Raw genomic sequence first — 14,715 nt, 5'->3', positions numbered from 1 at the left:
GTTTTAACCACAAATCCATATGTGTTTTTCCTTGATTTCAAAGAGCTACTAAATCACTTTCATATGCTAAGAAGGATTCATTCCTCTTTAGAAATGGTGCATTCTCTGCATCAATCTGAAAATGGATATCCACCTTCTTTATATATCTAGTGGCTTGCATGATTTCATACACTTTCCACCTAATATAATATAACGTTGACATCAACAAACAATATACAAACATGACATGTTTTAAAAGAGTATCAAACCAAGCAAAAATGAAACCCCCAATTGCGTGCAAAATCTAACAATTGAAATCTATAAATTCAACAAAAAATTTACTTATAATCAAACACTATTAAACTATCTGAATGAACAATACCTGACAAATATCATAAAATCTTGTTATTTTCATTGTCTTGCATTGTTTTTAAGGTTTTCTTACCTCAATCTCCATGCAAGTTTCTCTGATAGACCTTGATTTGAGTTGAAAACTATAAAACTACATGAATGAATAGTTCATGATTCTTGGAGCAAGGTCCTTTGAAAGAAAAATGCGATCAAACTTGTCCCTCCCAACGGTCCCTCTTGTGTTCCAAGAATGTTGAAGTTGATGGTTCTTGCTTCAAAACAAATTATATGCTCCCAAACATCTCAAAATCCATTTCAAGTAACATTTTGTAGAAAACTATTGATAGTAAGAGTGGAAAAGATTCATTTCTCATGAAATTTCTTACAAAACAAACAAATCTTTCAAAGTTTTCTAACCATGTAATTAAACAAAACAACACTACACAGAATGAACTACAAACTAACTATTTCTTCAAAGTTGCATCATTAACAAATAAATCTCTTCATAATCACTGTGCTGCATTGTTCCAAAGATTGTCTCACCTAAATCTTCATACAAGCTATTTGGATGGACTCCAAACCTTCACAAGTGGTTCAAAATCATGCACCCTTAGAGATTGCAGTAGTGAAAAAGACCAGTATTGAGAGATGGGCAAAAGAAAGATTGATTTTCATGCATCAGCCAACTGTAATGCCTGAAAGTCAATCTTCTCCTATCCTTTCTCAAAGAATCTCATCAAGTAGCTCCTTCTAAGCTCCAAAGACCCTGCATCATTCATGGTTCACTTGGAACATTGATTGCCTTGACTTCCTAAATGAAATGGTTTCAGATCATGGGGAATCTCAAATGAAAGAGGAAGTGGCAAGATTTAAAAGAGAAGCATCCAAAATAGAGAAAGAAGAAGGGTGAATCTCATTCGAAAATCTTCAAAGTTTTGAAAGAATGAGAGTGAAATCGAAGGGAAACACAGGTAAAGAAGAGAAGTGATGAGATTTTTGCATGAGAGTCCATGATCCCATGAGAGGGAGAATAGAGAAAGAAGCTTCCCACTGATTCCCGTGAAAGAGCAAGTACTTATGGACAATGGCGAGGACTTCCAAAAGATAAGAACACTAAACAAAGAATAGTGTGAACTCTTTGACGACATCATGCTACAAAAACAATTAGTTCCAAGCGACAAAATACACTTATTTCTTATTGGAGGGACTTATTTCTTATTGGAGGGGTGGGTACAGGCAAAACATATATGCTTCTTCTAATAGTCCAAGGGTTGCTAAGTCAATACAACCGAACTCTGCCAGGTGTCGATTGCGACCTTCCCAGAGTCCTCATGCTCGCCTACACTGAAAAAGCATCGCGCAATATTAACAGCAACACAATTCAACTACCCATGCACATGAGTAACTTGACATCTCTATCAAAGGAGAAGTTGGACACATTGACAACCCTATATTCGCACGTACAACTTATTGTTTTCGATGAAATGTCATTGGTGGGAAAAGGAACAATCAACTTTGCCGATTTGAGGATGCATAGTTTGAAAATAGATCACGAACCCTTCTTCGACAATTTGAATGTCATTACGTGTGGACACTTCTACCAAGCCAAGCCAGTAAAAGATTCATGGGTTTTCAAAATAACTGGTAACGACCTCGACTGCCTTGCCGATACATACTAGCACACAAAACCTAAATGCTATGAGCTTAAATCGATCATGCCCAAAGCAATGCCGCTTTCATTAACACCCTCAACTCCTTTGGAAAATGTACCCACACCATAAAAGAATTAGAGTAAATGAACAAAATGTGCTTGCATCATGTCCCGCTTGATCACACCTTGCTACACTTGTACTACACAAACTACCAAATGAAAAAACACGACGACATGGTGATGCAATTTTGCATAGGATGAAATCACATAGTCCTTGCGAAAGACCACTTCTCTCACATAGCATACAATAAAACCAAGACACTAGAGGATCCAAAGAACATGTGCAGCCTACACACCAAAATTGAAATAAAAGAGGGTATGTTGGTCAAACTACGCTCGAGGAAGATGGACCAATTAATGGGGCTGATGGAGTTTTCAGGACAATGCCAATGTGCAATCGGGAGAGACATAGTGTGGATACTTTTCCCTTCCAAAGACATTGGGATGCAAGCTCGACAAAACAACATCGATGCTTATGAAGAGCGCAATGCACCACAATGGACACCTATCTCGTAAAAGAGGTGCAAGTAGGGCCATCAAAAGTAAGTATCCTTACTCAAGAAGAATTTCCTATACACGCAACAACAGCGATAATAGATCGCTCAGAAGGGCTCACATTAGAAAGACTTGCATTTACATGAAAAGGAGTCTGCGGGCACGGCTTGTTGGCATACACAACCTTATCGCCCATGAAGGATATTGAAAGGTTATACTTGTTTGAACCAATTCAAAAATGAAAACTTCCACGTGGACAATGATGTCCACAATGAGATGCATAGACTCAACACCAACGCAGCTTGGATCACAATGGTTGCTTTGCAACAAACAAACCCACAAAATCTTAGTGACATTGCTAAACACAAGATCATTGTTGACATACATCTTGGACATTAAATAAACGAGACAACTGATGGACTCCAGCATTGTTTGTCTACAAGAAACAAAATCAACGCCAACTTGCCCCGCCAGGATTTAATGTGATTGAAAATTACTCACACTGGCCAATGCACGCTTGTACGAGAACACTTGCCAATACATAGTATGAACACTATACATAGAGCAAGGAGCAAAAATAACAACCATCAATACACAATTTACAAAAAACGCTTTCAAATCTTCAATCTATATAGGCCGCCATCTTAAAAATGTGAACATGATCCCAAACATAATAATGACCACAAGGACATATTTCTCTACAATACTCTTAGGTAGGATTCACACACATCCGCAGACATGAGCAAAAATGGGATCTACACCAATGAAATTTTAGAGCCACAATGCAAGCCTTTCACACATGTTCGCAAAAGGGTGGGGACATTCTGACATGGACACAAAAACATGTATTTTTTATGGGTGGCCTCCCAAGGCCGTCTGTGAGCTTGGGCGCTTGTAAAAATGAAAGATGATTGGCTCCGCCAAGATTCGAACAAGAGATTTCAATGCGCAGGTTGCCCAAAGACCTTACCACCAAGCCATCTCTCGTTGGTGTAATAATATTCAAGCATTTATTATTTAAAATAAACTTGTCTGTGCTGTGTGAAGCGTTTTCCTTAAGGACAGACAATCTCAAAACTTAGCGGACATGCAGACTGGTATTGTATTTTGTCCGTGGACGTGTGTGAATCGGGCCTAAGAGCTAACTTCAACATAGAGATGGCCAGAGCATCACCAAGCTCAACAAATTTAGAAAAAATCAACAATCCCAAGACCTTAAATAAGCCTACAACAATAAGCGGGTCCCACTTAGACCTCATTTGGAGCAAGATAGGCTTTGCAACCATTCACACCAAAATATCACATGCTTATTGGATGGACCACTCTATTGTATACGCATACATCCGCCAACACTTCATCGACTAACAACCTCTTTAGTAAAAAAACATTTCTTTCTTGTTCTTTTTCTTTTTGACAAACGCGTCCTCTTCCAACAACCAAAAAAAAACATAACATTGTGGGATCACCACCTTGTTAAAAAAAGCACGTGCACGCACACACGTCCCCTCCACCTCTCACTCGTCCCTTGCATGATAATGTGCTAGATATGTGTCAAAGAAAGCATGCAACCTTGATCATTTCCTTGGGGATATTTTGATAGTTTTCGGTTGAAAAAGGGAACGAAAAAAAAACGAATACTCTTATCGAGCGACATTTGAATAGCTGCCAACTTTATAAAGTTTTTAAAAATCATGCGTTTTCTCTTTGGTCATATGGAGTAACACAAGCTGAGGACAAAGATTGTAGAGTAACGGTAAAATGGCTCGCCTCTAGTTCTTGTCACCGCCATCCCCTCCGCCCTTTTTGGCCTCGGCGCCGCCTCCGCCACCTCCGCCACCACCACCTTTGCCCTTTTTCTTCTTTCCGCCGCCGCCACCGCCGCCGCCTCCTCCACCACCACCCCCTCCTCCTCCTCCTCCTCCAGCATTGCCGCCGCCGCCGCCGCCTCCTCCTCCTCCTCCTCCTCCTCCTCCTCCTCCTCCACCACCACCTTCCCCTGCTCCATTCGCAGTCTTCGTCTCCTCCACCTTCGCTGCCGCACCCCCTCCATCTCCTCCCCCTCCCCCGCCTCCTCCCCCGCCCCCTCCACCTCCTCCCCCTCCCCGAGTACCGCCTCCACCTGCACCTCCGCTGCTTGGCATCGATCCGTCGATGCAGCTCGCGCATTTCTTCTCTACCCATCCCTCAAAATCATACTCCATATTTCCCGCCAAATGCCTCCCCCCGCACAGCCTCGCCAAGAGCCCGGCCAACAGACCCAGCACCACTATCACCACCAGTACCACGAATAGCATGCCGATGGAGCCATTCGAGTGCGCCCCCGAGCTGGAATCCGCTATTGTTTCGCTCCGGTCGATGAGATTCAGAAGATGTCGCGGCATTGCTGCTCAGCTACGCTTGGTGAGAGGATCAAAGCACAGGAAGAGATTTTGACGGATGCGATTAAATGTTCATCCCAGGGTCGACCCACTCGCGCTGCCAATCAAACGGAGGCCCGGCGACCTTACGCAGTTCGCGATGGGTGGCTTCTGAAAACATTGGATCAAACAAACCAAGCGCAGGTCAGTAGACTCTAGCGTGATACTGTGTGTGCACACAGAGAGAGAGAGAGAGAGAGAGAGAGAGAGAGAGGGAGAGAGAGAGAGGAGCTGTGCGGGGGTAGAGGGAAGTTGGAAGCCTGGAGAAGTAAGGGACGATGTAAGGTGGAAGGTGGAAGGACATATCTCATTATGTTTTCCAAGTTGCCAGCAAGAAAGTTAAAGCTGAAAATAGTGCTGGGCGCAAGAAGGCCCAAGTCCAAGGACGGACAGAGATGAGTTTCCTTGCAAGAGGGGTAACAAGGAAGTGGAGGAAGCGGTGAGTGTACAGACAAGGAAGGTTTAGAAGATCCTTACATCAAAGGCGAGTCGAAGCTGGAAACCACGCAAGGAAAGGAGCGGGTTTCCGCATTTCCGGTCGAGCCAACAGGCGCAACACAAAACGAGGGACGAGTTTGTTGTATGCAGGAGGGCCTCGAGAGGCACAGAGATTCTGTAGGTGCACTGTAGCAGGAAGGTAGATGATGAACCATGCCAGGGTAGAGAAGAGACAGGTTTCAGGAAGCTGGGCAGAAAAGAAAAGACAAAGGTCGAGGCCCGTTTGCTGTAGACGAAAGGCCATGATCATGATTGCTTCGAGCAATTTCTTGCTACTGGGTCATCGACGATGGAATCATGGGATCATGGAAGGCAATATCAGTAACAGCAGCCCATGGCTGGAGCCAGGAAGCATCCTAGGCTCGGCACATCATAGGTAGTACTTTAATAGTAATCATCTTCGCTTCCGCATTTTGTTGGTCTTGGCCGTTGCCTAAACATGCATTGGCTAAACTTTCTTTAGCGCACTCTCCTGAGTCCTCACTCCACGAGCCACCCCCTAAAGCCCAAGGGACTGAGGGGACCTATGACATGGGACGGGACTCGTCACGGGAGAAGGCCCATTATTAGTCCGTAACAACTGTGCACTGTGATTGTTTGCTTTTGATAAATTGCAACGGCCCATATGGTTTCCCAGGCAGATTTGGCATTTGATCTCAGTGTACCGGTACGTGCAGACAGGCAATCAATCCCATCCAGCTCACATACGGGCACCGCTAGTGAGCACAAAAGAGGAAGTACGTCTAGTAGTAGAGTCTACCCACAGCAATGTAAATTGTAATGCGTGTCATGTTCAATCTCACAGAATCTTTCTGCGACACAACAATTTCGATGCCGAACTTCCTCAAGCTCGCTGGTCTCAAGTCTCCACGAATCACGATGTTGTTAGAATCTTAAGTTTGTCTTCAAACTTGAGTTGCAGTTCCAAGTTCCAGTCGTCCACCCTCCGGTGCCCGTTCTCTGCATCCCTCCTATTCGGCCCACTTCTCCGCCGTGTACATCTCGATTCTCCTCGAACCCAGAGTGCCAAACAATCCTCACGCTTCTATCCGGAATTCGAATCTATTGTGCTTTCTCTTGCCTCGGAAACTCACATCATTCCCTAGGGTCGCGTCAAAATAGCTTCAGCCTTCAGTCTTGTGCCAAAAACAAATTGCCAACCTCGCATTATTCGGACTCCCGAGCTTGTAGCTTGCAAGTTGCCCGTGGCCACCCCTGTATCACCATTTGACTTTTGTACGGTGCTAGTCTAATCGTTCACCACCTGATATTCGGAACTCCTGCATCGCTTGATTTTGAATCACGCGTGAACTTTTTTATTCATTTAACTGTTTCTCAACTCTCGTAAAAAGGACAATGCAATCGTGTGTGACCAAATGTCTCAAATTCTCCATAATTAATTTTGAATTCCACCGACCTTTTAACAAGTCATGTCAAGCCACTATCCATAATAAAAAATTAAAACGTTAATTCAGGTTTGCATGTGACTACCCAGACAGGACTTCACCTAAAGATTCTTCATGGTAAGTATAGGACGATGGCATCGTCCCTCATATCATCTTATTAAAAGCAAGGGGCATGCTCATTGCTCAAAACTTGTGACTTGTAAGAGGGCCTCCCCATGTCGAGGTTGAGGCTGGAGAGGTCGCCGACTCAACAGACGTCTCTCTGGAATGAAACATATCATGTAATCAGTTGCAACGCCTCCAAACTGGTTACACCAGGTGAAATAGCATCCCAGGTCTCCACCACATGCTGCAAAACGTCTTAGCAGTAGGCCAGTTCAAAAATAAATGCCCGGTTGAACCAGTTCAGCAACGTAATGTTGGGTTGGAAGTTGAGAAATGCAAACAGCTAGGCTAGCATTCAACCGCCAGGATTTGAGAATAGTTCAGCAATTGCCTGCCATGGAGCTGCAAAAATACCATACTAGTGAGGCTCCCCCAGCACCACTGGCTAGTGCGAGGAGGCCCTCTAAGTGCACTCTCCAAGAGAAGTCTCCATCTTAGACCTTCTCCTTTATTTTATGAATACTTGACGCATGTTAAGTTTAGAACTATTTCAATGCACTTACATAAAGGCTTTACTTAAGGAAGCAAAGCTTTGATCAAAGAACTTACTACGATACCAAAGGTAGGACCTAGAGAATGATTTTCCAAAGGGTGTTGGTGGCTGAAAAGAGAATCAGGATATGATTACTGCGAGGCAAACAAAGCTCGAAGCTTTTATCTTGATAACTTTGATAAGCTAGTGGGTTTCATTGTACAAAGAAGGGCTATTCCAAAGAAAACTAGTCTAGTGCATGGCCAACCAAGCAAAGCACACACAATTCCATGCATCAAAGTAAAACACTCGCAATCATAAAACTTTTTCAAAGTGAGTGCAGTTTCGATGTCTCCAACTTTGAGGTGTATCCTTACCTTTCCACAGACCTAAGAAGAGACCTCTACGATGGACTTCTCGTGCTCCACTTTCAACTAGAGAGAGAGAGAGAGAGAGGGGGGGGGGGGGAGCGAGGGGGGGAGGGAGGGAGGGAGGCAGGGGGGGATATATAGATAGATAGATAGATAGATAGATAGATAGATAGAGAGATAGAGAGAGAGAGAGAGAGAGAGAGAGAGAGAGAGAGAGAGAGGGGAGAGAGAGAAAGAGAGAATATGAAAGAAGTATATATCTAGAAGAGTTAGCCCTACCCACACTAAACATTTTCTTTCCTTTAGTATAAATGTACATTAAAGAGTAGAAAAATACTCCCACTATGGAGATGCATTATCCATGTTGAGGTCCACAACGTTCTAAAGCTCGAACCTATTTATGAGCAAAGAAAGGCCTCCAAATAAAGTATGGAGGATGATCATGACTGAGTATTACTTGATCATAACAAAACCAAATGGGTCTTCTTGTAAGCTAGAAGGCTTCAAAACCTCATCCTTTTCTGCCTGCCGTGGTGCAAGTCTTTGTAGTAGAAACGAAAAAAGGAGATTTTGTGTATTTTTCAAAATTTGGATAATTTGTTGTCCACTTTTTAGCTAGCATCATTCCTTTCTCGCCATTCACTCCTCTCTCTCTCTCTCTTTCTCTTCCTTGCCACGCATCCCATTGTCTTCTTTTTCATTTTAGATCTCCAACGCAGGCCACTTGAACTTTGTTCAGCTTGCTTTTCAAGGGGAGAAAAAGCGTTAAAGATGCCTTTATTAACCATGGATCCTTTTCTTGCATTAGCATTTTACCAATGTACCTTACATCATTCACATGCAAGAATTTTAACTACTTTGATGACAAATGTCAAGATCTTAAGAAGCAAATAAGATAAACAAAACTCCAAGAAGCTACTTACAAATTAAACGAAACTTAGTAGCAAAGCTTCAAGAGTATATTTAAAGGTCAATTGTAGGTTAGATTAAGTGACTTACTTCAAAGAAAAAATATTTCCAATTTTAAGGGCACAACCTCCTTTATATAACGCCCACTTGCATATGGACTTCAAGAATAATTGGCAAAAGATATCCCATAATGAAATGTATAAGTTTGGCCCCAAAATATTCCTTACCTCAAAACATGGCATCACTTACATACATTGGATATTCAATATTCATTTTATTGCTAGGCAACTACACGTGCAAAGAAGGGCTCTTCTAGAAAGAAGTTAGAAACTTCTTATATCCAATAAAAGGGTTTGTTTCAATACACATGTGGGATATTCTAGCTTGATAGAATTGTGATAAGATAAGAAATGTCCAAATCAAATCGATAAGATTTCAAAGGACATCACAAAATTGCTATTTTCCTGTATTTGTAAAGATCTCATCTCCCTATTCTTCATTTTAGAAATGTATGCTTTTTGGAGCATAAATTGCAACACTTTTTAGTCCTTGAACTTCTTTCAAGAATATAGATTTATTTTTGACAATTTTGATATTTAAAAGTGATGTGGGTAAGCCCATCTAGATTTGTAATATAAAGTCATAGTTTGTGCATTGATTTTGAATATTCTACTTATATTGTTTCTAGAACCTTTTTTATTTAGAATTGATGTGAGTAAGGTTGATTTGTAATATAAAGTCATATTTTGGGCATTGATTTTGATTCTTCTACTTATATTGTTTCTAGTACCTTTTTTATTTAAAAGTGATGTGGGTATACTCATCTAGATTTGTAATATAAAGTCATTGTTTGTGCATTGATTTTGAATCTTCTACTTATATCATTTCTAGTATCTTTTTTCTTACACCTAGTTTCCCTTTTTCAATTACATAAACAGTGCTGGATTAGACACAAGAGATGCCCTATAGATTTTAATCATTGCATCTCATGTATTTGTGATTATACTTAAGGTTTCATATTAATCCCATGCTACTAATGTAATATTAAAATCTTTAAATGTACACAAGGCCTACTAGCCCAAGAATTTAATGAAGAAAAGAAATATGGAAATGATGGTGGTTATACGATCAAAAGGAACTGTATTATGGACCAACATTCCACCCTTTCATAACATGGTAGGCTTTAAAAATTTGCTCATTTTATAAGATGAAGTAATGATTGGGTAGACTATGAATTTTTCATGATACAAAACTAGGCCTTGTATATCTAGTTATCTCAAAGAACAACATAGCAACTTCAGAGTTCTGCTCCCCAAATATATGTATAATTAGTTGTAGGGAGTGACAAGATTTGAACCATTGTACTAAGCAATTGTTGATCAAGTCATTGTAAGTATGATGGTTAAAAGAACTAGGAAGAGAGATCTTAAAACATAATCATAGACAAATTCAAGTATTAACAACTTTTTAGGAAGTGATCATCTTCAACAATCCTCGAGCTACACAAAGAAGCAATGCATATGCTCATTCTTTTGGGCAAAAGGTGGATTTTTTAAAAGGGTGAATTATGGCATGTCCAAATCCCTAATCCACACCCCTTATACATGTGTGCATACATGCATGTGTGTGTGATCCACACAGAGCCCACACACACACACACACACAAATGCTAATGCTGCGCACATGGTCCAAAGCATGAATCACTGGGGAATCATTATATCCTTTTTTTTTTGTTCAAGAAAATATTACATATGGGCAACTTGCTCGATCCATAACTTATGCATTCCTGAATGAGATTTTAAAAAGTTAGTGTCTAAACCAACCTTCACATTCCAAACTTGAATGATCACACACACACACACACATAGATATACACAAACATACACACCAAATTATTATGGAATTTCCTTCTTGAATGAGATTATTTAAATCCATTGCAAATGGTATTTTGTATGTGAAGTGTGTATCCTAATCATATAACAATTTATTCAAGGATTTAAAATTTTATTGCACACATACATGGAACCAAATTTTCATTCAAAAGTGCATTAAGTGATTCTCGTATACTGAAGGATATAAGCAATTGACAAGATTTAATATGGTTTAGGTAGTTTGCAATGTTGCACTAGAAATATGTGCACACATTCAGGGGCATGCTCTATAACTTTTTTGAATTTTGTTTGAAAATAGAAAGATTTGAAAATTTGGACTCCACACATATGGAGCTATTGAATGGTCATCTTAAAGCATTGATCTTTGGTGACATCAAAGCTTAATTCACCCTAAAATGGATATTGTAGAAAATGTTCATGTACAACGTTCTTTGAATAAATCCAACATTATTTATCATTTTGCATTGTTTCCTTTTCCATGCAGTTTCGTACATTGGGGCCAATAGAAGATGTCAAAGAAGTTTGCATTCATAGGCCATAGAATCCAAACCACTAGTGTGCCATTTTTCATGTTGCCTTTCTCTAAGATTTTAGGCCTCATAGCAATTGTTGGTGGTTACTTGTATCCCTAGAGCTCCACTGGAGGAGGCAATTAAGGGCCATCAATTTTATCCGAAACTTCTTGCCATTCTGGCATTTAAAATTCCACATCCTTGCTTCGATAAATCTCAAATACTTACCAGCTGTACCACTTCTTTTGAAGTTCCTTCTCTCTTTCGTTCCCCTAGTCTCCATGCTCTTTCACTTTCCCCTCCTAACATATCCTTTGGTTTGGTACTACCTCTCCCTCTGTGCTCCTATGGCCTATCCTTCCCACTTTTTGTGCTCTTGTTTCTTCCCCCCCTTGTGTGCACTTCAATTTAAATTCGGTGTACCATAAGTGATGTCTCTATCATTTATTCAAGTGAGTCATTTCTTCAAAGCTATGGGCTTTTCACAAGCTACCTAGTTGTTGATCTCCTTTTTACCTCTTTGCCTCTTCCCTTTTTTCCTCTTTCCCTCTTCTCTTTTCGTCTTTCCCTCATCCCTTTCCCTCATGTCCTCTTCCCTTTCCCTCTTTCTCTCATCTGTTTCCCTCCTCCTTTTTCCTCTTTATAGGACCAAAATGGTATACTTAATTTAGTTTTGTTTATTTTGCAACTCAAGCTTTTCAAGTAATTAATTTCTCTTATGATTTAAGGTTTTTTTTTTTGCATATTTTCAATGTAGAGCTATGTCTAGTCAAGAGTTATATGGATAAAGTCAACCCAAAGACCTGTGTACTCACAAATCTCATAGATGAATCCTAATGATATTCCCACCTTAGTCTCTAGCATGACCCCTTAGTAGTTTGAGGCATTCAATTGGTCCATGTTGGAGAGGTCTCGCCAGACCTTGACTCATCATCCCTCTCCAAGTCCATACAATAGGTGACCTCATGGTGGAAAGGATATGCCTCATAGAGAGGTATTCTAGGGGCCAACATCATCATAGGTTGAGAGGATGTGTTGTGTGGAGGCTCAAGCGATGTGGTGGACTTTGCACATCAAAGCTAAGACTCCCATCCTAAGACATAGCCCACCACCAGTGCCAACAACATGCATCTAGTACCCCTCCTACTACAAGAGCCACTTCCATGCCATCTACCACCCCATCTACCATAGGGCCATCTATCACCCTTGTATCTACCATCCACACGCTTTGACAACCCTCAAATATAGAGCTAGCACATGATGTCAATGAGTCATAGCAAATCATAGAGGATGCCAAATGGGCTAGAGTCATAGCTCACATGAGGCACCTCATGAAGCCACCGCCTTTGTGGGGGTTAAAGGCCACAGTACCTTAACCCCAGTTATGTACAATACTCATACACATATATATATGGATGACATAGAAGATCAGGGTGTTCTGCACCCACCAAAACTTGTGTGGCTCTTTGGTCTAGCTCTCCCTCTCTCTCACCTTCTTCCATTCCACTTTTGTTGTTGAGATAGATCTCAACTAGTATCAGAGCACGGGTGTTCTAGCTGAGTCCGAGTGTGTGCCTCGAGCATGAAGTCTACTGTTGTAGCTCTATGGGAGAAAGGATAAGCTTCATTGGGTAACTTAACTTGCATCCTGGTATACAAAGACCTTGTAGAAATCTTTGGAAAGTTCTCTGAGTGGTTTTTTGCAAGCCAGCAAGTGGTTTTGGAGGCAAAAAGACTAAAATCTGAATTTTGCCCTAAGTTCAAAAGAAAAGTTGTAGAATACTTTAAGTAATTCATTTTTTTTTTTTACATCTCTGTCATCCAAGTTTTCAATGAAAAGTTATAGCTCCTGCAAAAAGTGGCGAATTTCAAGTTACTCCACAGATTTTGGGTTCTGGATCTCTATATCCAGGCCACCATTTGCAATTTTGACACTCCCAGTGGATTCAAAGAGGTCCAAAACTTCTACCTGTGAAGTTGATTGTGATTCCGTGAAGTTCTGAAGCTGTGGTGAAGCTCTATCTACTCCAACGTCTTCATTTCATCATTTCCTATGTGGTTGGGATCTCAACATCCGGGCCTCCATTTGCAAAGTTGTCTGTCCCATTGGATCTGAGACTACCTAAAACATCTTTCTAGCTTACCATTCCACAAAGAATTGAAGAAGTTGTGATTCTCTATGTTTTACCATCGTGTCTTTGTAAGAAATTTCTCAAAGTTTCCAAGACCTCATTGATTGCCACGTGGCATTTTGGTTAAGATTAGTCTTCCTAAGGTTCATTTTTGCAAGCAAATGCAAGGGTTGACTAGCTCTTACTCCATCCTTAGATGAGATTTCGGAGTTGCAACTTACGAGAGATATTTGCATATTCTCTTGTTGAGTCCGATTATGTAGTGACACCCATGTTTTGAGGCATCTCAGGTTCTATTTTCACTAGTGATCATTGCCGTGGGGGCATGATTTTTTGGCTATACCTTATGCAAATCACTCTGGTTGCAGTCTGAGCCATGTGTGCTCATTCGTGGTTTGCATTGGGTTGAAGTGGATGCTTTATAGGCCTTTTGGATGCAGTGCAATCCTTATTGGATGTGTTGATAGGCCCAAATTGCCTTGTGGGATGCTTTATTAATGCACGTTTAGCACATAAATGCTATTTTATGCTAAGGGACAGCTTTGACATATTGCAGTGGATGTGCAAGTTGTGCTATGATCTCTTGGATAAGATTTTTTTGATGCATATGCTCATGGAAAACATTTATGCTTGTGGCATTGAAACTTATTAGCATTGGGATTGCCATTGTTTTGCCATTGCAGTTGGCACTTTCTTTTGGGCCACATTTGCTCATATGGATGCATAGTATATGCACATGAGTTAGATGCATTTTGATTCTTTGAGCCTTTGAGGTTTGGTGATATTACCTTCCATTTTGGCATACACATTTGGGTGCACCTCATATTTGGTGTGATTTCTCTCTTGAGGTACTAGCATTTGGGATTTTGTTTCATTTGCATCATGGCATCCTCTTCCATGTCTGAAAATGAGTTTTGCAGCATTAAAAAGTTTGATGGGACAAACTTTTCTTTGTGAAAAGAATAGATAAGGGATGTGCTTATTCAAAAGAAGTAGATTAAACCCTTGGCAGGGATTGGAGCTAAGCCTACAAATATGTCTGAGGATGATTGGAATGAGTTGGATGCATTAGCAAAGTCTATAGTTAGACTTCATCTTGAAGAGTTAGTTTATTTCCCAGTAGTAAATGAGCAGACTACGAAAGATTTGTGGAAGAAATTATGTGCCACTTATGAGAAGGAAACTGCCTCTAATAAAGTTTACATCATGAAGAGTTTGTTTGAGCTACAGATGAAGGAAGGGGTCTCCATTGCTTCTCACTTGAATGAATTCAATATTATTTTCAACCAGCTTCAAGCTTAGAAGATGAATTTTGATGCAAAGACTAAGGAAATATTCCTCTTATGTTCATTGCCATCCTCATAGGATACCTTCCCTACAGCTATCAGTAACTCTTCACCTAGTG

General features: G+C 40.7%; 1 protein-coding gene across 1 annotated transcript; it reads right to left on the bottom strand.

The window, feature by feature from the left end:
* Window positions 1–4,043: 4,043 nt before the first annotated feature.
* LOC147892313 (uncharacterized) lies at window positions 4,044–5,945 on the bottom strand. Its single transcript, XM_087388928.1, has 2 exons — window positions 5,431–5,945; window positions 4,044–5,064 (listed from the first exon to the last, which is right to left on the bottom strand). Exon 2 carries the CDS (start codon window positions 4,915–4,917, stop codon window positions 4,306–4,308), a length of 612 nt encoding a protein of 203 aa, XP_087245054.1. The 5' UTR covers window positions 4,918–5,064; window positions 5,431–5,945; the 3' UTR covers window positions 4,044–4,305.
* Between the last annotated feature and the right edge of the window lie 8,770 nt (window positions 5,946–14,715).

The sequence above is a fragment of the Dipteris shenzhenensis genome, chromosome 17 (genome assembly GCF_047967505.1).
Source record: "Dipteris shenzhenensis isolate YYH24624 ecotype China chromosome 17, Dip_SZ_1.0, whole genome shotgun sequence".
NCBI classification, from domain to species: domain Eukaryota; kingdom Viridiplantae; phylum Streptophyta; class Polypodiopsida; order Gleicheniales; family Dipteridaceae; genus Dipteris; species Dipteris shenzhenensis.
The sequence above is the reverse complement of the archived record's forward strand: the minus strand, read 5'-3'. Positions and strand labels throughout refer to the sequence as shown.